The sequence below is a fragment of the Hemibagrus wyckioides genome, linkage group LG23, assembly GCF_019097595.1.
Source record: "Hemibagrus wyckioides isolate EC202008001 linkage group LG23, SWU_Hwy_1.0, whole genome shotgun sequence".
NCBI classification, from domain to species: domain Eukaryota; kingdom Metazoa; phylum Chordata; class Actinopteri; order Siluriformes; family Bagridae; genus Hemibagrus; species Hemibagrus wyckioides.
Genome location: NC_080732.1, coordinates 20,656,850 through 20,669,437, shown reverse-complemented (window position 1 = coordinate 20,669,437; position 12,588 = coordinate 20,656,850). Strand labels below are relative to the sequence as shown.

General features: G+C 50.4%; 1 protein-coding gene across 1 annotated transcript in view; it reads right to left on the bottom strand.

Annotated features, from left to right (window-relative positions):
* The window catches only part of kdf1a (keratinocyte differentiation factor 1a), a 29,182-nt gene that overhangs the window by 15,924 nt on the left and 670 nt on the right, over nt 1–12,588 (bottom strand). The window contains exons 2-3 of the mRNA XM_058377089.1: nt 10,325–11,640; nt 9,879–9,959 (exon numbers count right to left, since the gene is read on the bottom strand). Coding sequence (XP_058233072.1) covers nt 9,879–9,959; nt 10,325–11,621 — 1,378 coding nt within the window. The 5' untranslated portion in view covers nt 11,622–11,640. The remainder of the gene's footprint in view (nt 1–9,878; nt 9,960–10,324; nt 11,641–12,588) is intronic.

Sequence of the window (12,588 nt, the reverse complement as noted above, 5' to 3'; positions counted from 1 at the left end):
CACACACACACACACACTCACTCCCACTCCACATCACACACACACACACACTCACTCCCACTCCACATCACACACACACACACACTCACTCCCACTCCACATCACACACACACACACACTCACTCCCACTCCACATCACACACACACACACACTCACTCCCACTCCACATCACACACACACACACTCACTCCCACTCCACATCACACACACACACACTCACTCCCACTCCACATCACACACACTCACTCCCACTCCACATCACACACACACACACTCACTCGCACTCCACATCACACACACTCACTCGCACTCCACATCACACACACTCACTCGCACTCCACATCACACACACACACACTCACTCGCACTCCACATCACACACACACACACTCCCTCGCACTCCACATCACACACACACACACTCCCTCGCACTCCACATCACACACACACACACTCCCTCGCACTCCACATCACACACACACACTCCCTCGCACTCCACATCACACACACACACACTCCCTCGCACTCCACATCACACACACACACACTCCCTCCCACTCCACATCACACACACACACACTCCCTCCCACTCCACATCACACACACACTCCCACTCCACATCACACACACACACACACTCACTCCCACTCCACATCACACACACACACACACTCACTCCCACTCCACATCACACACACACACACTCCCTCCCACTCCACATCACACACACACTCCCACTCCACATCACACACACACACACACTCCCTCCCACTCCACATCACACACTCACTCCCACTCCACATCACACACACACTGCACACACTCACTCCCACTCCACATCACACACACACACACACTCACTCCCACTCCACATCACACCCACACACACACTCACTCCCCCTCCACATCACACACACACACACATACACTCACTCCCACTCCACATCACACACACACACACACTCACTCCCACTCCACATCACACACACACACACACTCACTCCCACTCCACATCACACACACACACACACTCACTCCCACTCCACATCACACACACACACACACACACACTCACTCCCACTCCACATCACACACACACACACACACTCCCTCCCACTCCACATCACACACACACACACTCACACACACACTCACACACACACACACACACACACTCACTCCCACTCCACATCACACACACACACACACTCACTCCCACTCCACATCACACACACACACACACACTCACTCCCACTCCACATCACACACACACACACACTCACTCCCACTCCACATCACACACACACACACACTCACTCCCACTCCACATCACACACACACACACACTCACTCCCACTCCACATCACACACACACACACACTCACTCCCACTCCACATCACACACACACACACACTCACTCCCACTCCACATCACACACACACACACACTCACTCCCACTCCACATCACACACACACACACACTCACTCCCACTCCACATCACACACACACACACACTCACTCCCACTCCACATCACACACACACACACACTCACTCCCACTCCACATCACACACACACACACACTCACTCCCACTCCACATCACACACACACACACACTCACTCCCACTCCACATCACACACACACACACACTCACTCCCACTCCACATCACACACACACACACACTCACTCCCACTCCACATCACACACACACACACACTCACTCCCACTCCACATCACACACACACACACACTCACTCCCACTCCACATCACACACACACACACACTCACTCCCACTCCGCATCACACACACACACACACTCACTCCCACTCCACATCACACACACACACACACTCACTCCCACTCCACATCACACACACACACACACTCACTCCCACTCCACATCACACACACACACACACTCACTCCCACTCCACATCACACACACACACACACTCACTCCCACTCCACATCACACACACACACACACTCACTCCCACTCCACATCACACACACACACACACTCACTCCCACTCCACATCACACACACACACACACTCACTCCCACTCCACATCACACACACACACACACTCACTCCCACTCCACATCACACACACACACACACTCACTCCCACTCCACATCACACACACACACACACTCACTCCCACTCCACATCACACACACACACACACTCACTCCCACTCCACATCACACACACACACACACTCACTCCCACTCCACATCACACACACACACACACTCACTCCCACTCCACATCACACACACACACACACTCACTCCCACTCCACATCACACACACACACACACTCACTCCCACTCCACATCACACACACACACACACTCACTCCCACTCCACATCACACACACACACACACTCACTCCCACTCCACATCACACACACACACACACTCACTCCCACTCCACATCACACACACACACACACTCACTCCCACTCCACATCACACACACACACACACTCACTCCCACTCCACATCACACACACACACACACTCACTCCCACTCCACATCACACACACACACACACTCACTCCCACTCCACATCACACACACACACACACTCACTCCCACTCCACATCACACACACACACACACTCACTCCCACTCCACATCACACACACACACACACTCACTCCCACTCCACATCACACACACACACACACTCACTCCCACTCCACATCACACACACACACACACTCACTCCCACTCCACATCACACACACACACACACTCACTCCCACTCCACATCACACACACACACACACTCACTCCCACTCCACATCACACACACACACACACTCACTCCCACTCCACATCACACACACACACACACTCACTCCCACTCCACATCACACACACACACACACTCACTCCCACTCCACATCACACACACACACACACTCACTCCCACTCCACATCACACACACACACACACTCACTCCCACTCCACATCACACACACACACACACTCACTCCCACTCCACATCACACACACACACACACCCACTCCCCCTCCACATCACACACACACTCACCCACCCCCACCCCACAACACACACACACACACCCACTCCCACTCCACATCACACACACACACACTCACTCCCACTCCACATCACACACACACACACACTCACTCCCACTCCACATCACACACACACACACTCACTCCCACTCCACATCACACACACACACACTCACTCCCACTCCACATCACACACACACACACTCACTCCCACTCCACATCACACACACACACTCACTCCCACTCCACATCACACACACACACACACCCACTCCCACTCCACATCACACACACACACACTCACTCCCACTCCACATCACACACACACACACTCACTCCCACTCCACATCACACACACACACACTCACTCCCACTCCACATCACACACACACACACTCACTCCCACTCCACATCACACACACACACACTCACTCCCACTCCACATCACACACACACACACTCACTCCCACTCCACATCACACACACACACACACACTCCCACTCCACATCACACACACACACACTCACTCCCACTCCACATCACACACACACACACTCACTCCCACTCCACATCACACACACACACACACACTCACTCCCACTCCACATCACACACACACACACTCACTCCCACTCCACATCACACACACACACACTCACTCCCACTCCACATCACACACACACACACTCACTCCCACTCCACATCACACACACACACACTCACTCCCACTCCACATCACACACACACACACTCACTCCCACTCCACATCACACACACACACACTCACTCCCACTCCACATCACACACACACACACTCACTCCCACTCCACATCACACACACACACACTCACTCCCACTCCACATCACACACACACACACTCACTCCCACTCCACATCACACACACACACACTCACTCCCACTCCACATCACACACACACACACTCACTCCCACTCCACATCACACACACACACCCCACTCCACATCACACACACACACTCCCACTCCACATCACACACACACACACTCACTCCCACTCCACATCACACACACACACTCCCACTCCACATCACACACACACACACTCACTCCCACTCCACATCACACACACACACTCCCACTCCACATCACACACACACACTCACTCCCACTCCACATCACACACACACACACTCACTCCCACTCCACATCACACACACACACACTCCTCCCACTCCACATCACACACACACACACTCACTCCCACTCCACATCACACACACACACACTCACTCCCACTCCACATCACACACACACACACTCACTCCCACTCCACATCACACACACACTCACTCCCACTCCACATCACACACACACACACTCACTCCCACTCCACACACACACACACTCACTCCCACTCCACATCACACACACACACACTCACTCCCACTCCACATCACACACACACACACTCACTCCCACTCCACATCACACACACACTCCCACTCCACATCACACACACACACTCCCACTCCACATCACACACACACACACACACTCCCACTCCACATCACACACACACACTCACTCCCACTCCACATCACACACACACACTCCCACTACACATCACACACACACACTCCCACTACACATCACACACACACACTCCCACTACACATCACACACACACACTCCCACTACACATCACACACACACACTCCCACTACACATCACACACACACACTCCCACTACACATCACACACACACACTCCCACTACACATCTCACACACACACTCCCACTACACATCTCACACACACACTCCCACTACACATCACACACACACACTCCCACTACACATCACACACACACACTCCCACTACACATCACACACACACACTCCCACTACACATCACACACACACACTCCCACTACACATCACACACACACACTCCCACTACACATCACACACACACACTCCCACTACACATCACACACACACACACTCCCACTACACATCACACACACACACACTCCCACTACACATCACACACACACACACTCCCACTACACATCACACACACACACACTCCCACTACACATCACACACACACACACTCCCACTACACATCACACACACACACACTCCCACTACACATCACACACACACACACTCCCACTACACATCACACACACACACACTCCCACTACACATCACACACACACACACTCCCACTACACATCACACACACACACACTCCCACTACACATCACACACACACACTCCCACTACACATCACACACACACTCCCACTACACATCACACACACACACACTCCCACTACACATCACACACACACACACTCCCACTACACATCACACACACACACACACACACTCCCACTGCACATCACACACACACACACACACTCCCACTGCACATCACACACACACACACACTCCCACTGCACATCACACACACACACACACACTCCCACTGCACATCACACACACACACACACACTCCCACTGCACATCACACACACACACACACTCCCACTGCACATCACACACACACACACACTCCCACTACACATCACACACACACACACTCCCACTACACATCACACACACACACACACTCCCACACACACACACACACACACTCCCACTACACATCACACACACACTCCCACTACACATCACACACACACTCCCACTACACATCACACACACACTCCCACTACACATCACACACACACTCCCACTACAACACTCACACACATTCCCACTACACATCACACACACTCCCACTACACACCACACACACACACACATACACCACACACACACACACTCCCACTACACATCACACACACACACACTCCCACTACACATCACACACACACACACACCCACTACACATCACACACACACACACTCCCACTACACATCACACACACACACTCCCACTACACATCACACACACACACACACTCCCACTACACATCACACACACACACACTCCCACTACACATCACACACACACACACCCACTACACATCACACACACACACACTCCCACTACACATCACACACACTCCCACTACACATCACACACACACACACTCCCACTACACATCACACACACACACACACTCCCACTACACATCACACACACACACACTCCCACTACACATCACACACACACACACTCTCACTACACATCACACACAAACTCCCACTACACATCACACACACACACTCACTACACATCACACACACACACACTCCCACTACACATCACACACACACCACCCCACACACCCCCACTCACACACCACACCCACACACACTCCCACTACACATCACACACACACACTCACTACACATCACACACACACACACTCCCACTACACATCACACACACACACACACTCCCACTACACATCACACACACACACACTCCCACTACACATCACACACACACACACACTCCCACTACACATCACACACACACACACACTCCCACTACACATCACACACACACACACTCCCACTACACATCACACACACACACACTCCCACTACACATCACACACACACACACTCCCACTACACATCACACACACACACACTCCCACTACACATCACACACACACACACACACACTCCCACTACACATCACACACACACTCCCACTACACATCACACACACACACCCACTCCCACTACACATCACACACACACACCCACTACACATCACACACACACACACACCCACTACACATCACACACACACACACACCCACTACACATCACACACACTCCCACTACACATCACACACACACACACACTCCCACTACACATCACACACACACACACTCCCACTACACATCACACACACACACACACACTCCCACTACACATCACACACACACACACTCCCACTACACATCACACACACACACACTCCCACTACACATCACACACACACACACTCCCACTACACATCACACACACACACACACACTCCCACTACACATCACACACACACACACACACTCCCACTACACATCACACACACACACTCCCACTACACATCACACACACTCCCACTACACATCACACACACACACACACTCCCACTACACATCACACACACACACTCCCACTACACATCACACACACACACACACACACTCCCACTACACATCACACACACACACACACTCCCACTACACATCACACACACACACACTCACTACACATCACACACACACACACTCCCACTACACATCACACACACACACACTCCCACTACACATCACACACACACACACACTCCCACTACACATCACACACACACACCCACTACACATCACACACACACTCCCACTACACATCACACACACACACCCACTACACATCACACACACTCCCACTACACATCACACACACACACTCACTACACATCACACACACATACACTCCCACTACACACACACACACTCCCACTACACATCACACACACACTCCCACTACACATCACACACACACACACTCCCACTACACATCACACACACACACCCACTACACATCACACACACACACCCACTACACATCACACACACACACACTCCCACTACACATCACACACACACACACTCCCACTACACATCACACACACACACTCCCACTACACATCACACACACACACTCCCACTACACATCACACACACACACACTCCCACTACACATCACACACACACACACACTCCCACACACACACACACACTCCCACTACACATCACACACACACTCCCACTACACATCACACACACACACTCTCACTACACATCACACACACACACTCTCACTACACATCACACACACACACACTCTCACTACTCATCACACACAAACTCCCACTACACATCACACACACACACTCCCACTACACATCACACACACACACACTCTCACTACACATCACACACACACACACTCTCACTACACATCACACAAACTCCCACTACACATCACACACACACACTCACTACACATCACACACACACACACACTCTCACTACACATCACACACACACACTCTCACTACACATCACACACACACAAACTCCCACTACACATCACACACACACAAACTCCCACTACACATCACACACACACACTCTCACTACACATCACACACACACAAACTCCCACTACACATCACACACACACAAACTCCCACTACACATCACACACACACACTCACGCCCCCTCCACATCACACACACACACACTCACTCCCACTCCACATCACACACACACACTCCCACTACACATCACACACACACACACACACACACACTCCCACTACACATCACACACACACACACACACTCCCACTACACATCACACACACACACACACACTCCCACTACACATCACACACACACTCCCACTACACATCACACACACACACACTCCCACTACACATCACACACACACTCCCACTACACATCACACACACACACTCCCACTACACATCACACACACACACACTCCCACTACACATCACACACACACACTCCCACTACACATCACACACACACACACACACACACTCCCACACACACACACACACACACACACTCCCACTACACATCACACACACACTCCCACTACACATCACACACACACACCCACTACACATCACACACACACACTCACTACACATCACACACACACACTCACTACACATCACACACACACACTCTCACTACACATCACACACACACACACTCTCACTACACATCACACACACACACTCACTACACATCACACACACACACTCTCACTACACATCACACACACACACTCTCACTACACATCACACACACACACTCTCACTACACATCACACACACACACTCACTACACATCACACACACACACACTCACTACACATCACACACACACTCTCCCTACACATCACACACACACACTCTCCCTACACATCACACACACACACTCTCCCTACACATCACACACACACACTCTCCCTACACATCACACACACACTCTCCCTACACATCACACACACACACTCACTACACATCACACACACACACACACACACACTCACTACACATCACACACACACACACACACTCTCACTACACATCACACACATCACACACACACACTCACTACACATCACACACAAACACACACACATACCCACACAAACACACACACACACACACACACTCACTACACATCACACACACACACACACACACACTCACTACACATCACACACACACTCTCACTACACATCACACACACACACTCTCACTACACATCACACACACACACTCTCACTACACATCACACACACACACTCTCACTACACATCACACACACACACTCTCACTACACATCACACACACACACTCTCACTACACATCACACACACACACTCACTACACATCACACACACACACTCTCACTACACATCACACACACACACTCACTACACATCACACACACACTCTCACTACACATCACACACACACACTCACTACACATCACACACATCACACACACACTCTCACTACACATCACACACACACACTCTCACTACACATCACACACACACACACACACACACTCTCACATCACACTACAGAGTGTTTCATTAGATAGATCGTCATGCAGAACCTTTTAGAGAGAAGAATCTGAAATTATCAAAGGATTCCTTAAAGATGTTTTTTTTGAAGTGTGTAAACTTTTCTGACAGGAAGTGTGTCTTGTGTCTCACCACTTCGGCTGCTGTGTCCTCGCATCTTTCTGGCCAGTTCATCAGACGGCGTCAGATCAGACACCAGCATCTCTGGTTCATCTTAGGAGGGACACAAACAGGGTTAAGGTCATGACATGTGAGGGATTAAATATGACTTGAACATGTTAAATCTGAGTCATGATTCATCCCCTCTTCATCACACACTGTGAGAAGAGTGGAGAGAAATCTCAGAGTTCTTTAGTTCAGAGAAGTGAAATAAATGTCCCTGAGTTGAAACATGACTTCATGTGAATGTGAGGTCAGAGATCATGTGATTAGAATGTGAGGTCATGGGTTACAATAAGAGCTCATTACACTGAAAACATACACCATCATGGAGGTTGTGATATACATTATCATGACTTTGTTATGCATCTGATGAAATGGAGCTGAAATGTAACACTATTTTGACCACACCCACTCACCAGTGCTGAAGGTAAAGGTCATGGTTTCGTTGCCGCTGTCCGGCAGCGTACCATCCCTCCTCCCGTTTGGCTGCAGCAGTGCATCCTGGGATTTGTAGTCTTTGCTTTTATAGCCTTTAGAAGCCTGAGACTTGCACTTGCGTGTGCTGATGCGTATGACGCCGTGTACGAGCCGGCACTCGGCCTCCTGCTCCTCCAGGTTGTAGTCCTGTGCGATGCTGTTGATCAGGTCACTAATCTCGTTCGTCTTTCGTGAGAAGGACAGGTCTGAGGTGCATTTGGCTAGCTGCTCTATCTGGTGCAGTTTATAAAGCTCCAGAAGCTTCTTGGTGATTAGCGAGTCGATATCGGTCCCTCCGTCATCCACGTCATCCACGTCCAGATCCTCTCTGGAGTATATGCTAGTGTTGCTAATGGGTCGCTGACTCTCTCCCTTTGCTGTGGACCTGCTGCGCCGAGCTGGAGCATCGGAATTTGGCGAGTAAACAACCTTCTTTCCCGCTAGGTAGACGTCTCCGTAACGGAAACTTCCAGAACTGGGCAGGTGAGTGGTCTTGGGCTCGGATTTGGGCTCGGCCCGGCGCGGTTCAGACTCAGATTTGGCCGGTGGATCTGTGGAACTCTCATTAGGGGGAACGCAGGGCTGCTGGCGGCCGTAAAAGCCGCAGGTGAGGATGCAGCAAATCAGGGCTCGGCAGTTTGACCAGGAACACGAGCCACAAGGAGCGCTCGGGATCAGTCCATTAGCGCAGCTCCGAGACGCACTGTGGGATGGCTGGGTGTCGATAACTATGGCACGTGGAGGATAGGGGAAGTGCTGACTGCCGGAATAATGATTTCGGCATGAATCCTGGGACATTTTGCGATCTGGACTGGAGGCGTGGTTGTGATGAGGTTCCTGATTATCACGGAAAAAGTGCTGACTGGCCATGTAGTGATTCCGGAACGAATCCGGAGTCGTTATGTGATTTTCTCGGTATGAATCGTGATTGGTGGTGTGATTCTCTCGGTACGAGCTCATGGTGGCTTTAGCATAGTGTGGAGGACTATGGGGCAGGTGCGGCTCGATTATCCGAGGGAAATCGGGGCAGTGATCCTGGTACAAGCCCTGACTGGTGTTGCGTTGGTTCCGATACGACTCCTGTTTGGTGGTGTGATGAGGTCGGTATGAGTCCTGGTTACTTGAGCTGTCTCTAGAAGCGGATCGACTTGGCCTGTAACACTCAGACCTGCAGCGTCCCGACCCATGTGAGTGTGGGCGGGACTTGTGTTTGGTCCTGGTGCTGTGTTCAGGCATTGCACACTTCAATCAGGACCTGGCAGACACACAAACACACACATGACTACATTATCTGTGCAGTAACACAATAAAGAAGTGAATTTCACACAATAATCACATCTCATATTAAAGCAATTTCCTATCATCACATTAACATTATCTGTACACGGTTATAACAAAGTGTTAAATGTGTTTAATGATTTTGAGTCAAAATCTGATTTCAGTCTAATGAACGATCAATCGAACTGGAATTTTACGCTGTGAACACACATGAGTGGAGTGATACACAGTGTCCAGTCAGGTCAGTGAACTGGACCTCAGTGCTGTATCAGTGATAAATGTCGCTGGATATCACACAAATGAAACATCATGTAAAGACAATAACAAGCTTACAGCAGCACAGCCTGTGGACATCCAATTATCATCACTTCAATGACTTTTCAGGAGAAATGGAATGATTGGTGGTATTCTGCCTGCATTATATAGCACATTGTGTGTGTGTGTGTGTGTGTGTGTGTGTGTGTGTGTGTGTGTGTGTAAGGGATGAATCCAGTTGTCCACAGTCAACAGCTTGACTCACAGGTCCAGTCTCTGATTTATTTTCAGATGAATATTCTATAATCGACGCTCTAGGACATGTTGTGCAGCTTTTGATGCCAGGAAGGAGTGAACACTCCCAGCTCTTAATTAACTCCAAATCATGGCTTAAATGGCTTTAAGTCCACAGCATTGTGTGTGTGTGTGTGTGTGTGTGTGTGTGTGTGTGTCAGAATCTGAATGCTGACTTTAACAGCTGTTTGTGATCAGTGTTACACAAGCAATCCTCTACCAGCAGGGTATACAGATGAAACTAGGACAGAAAGGTACTTTACAGGTACTTTCCCTGGGCTACAAAACACCAGTCATGACAGCAGGCCAGGGTTCCAGTGGGGTTCAGGTGAGTGCTGGAGGTTCAGGTGAGTGCTGGAGGTTCAGGTGAGTGCTG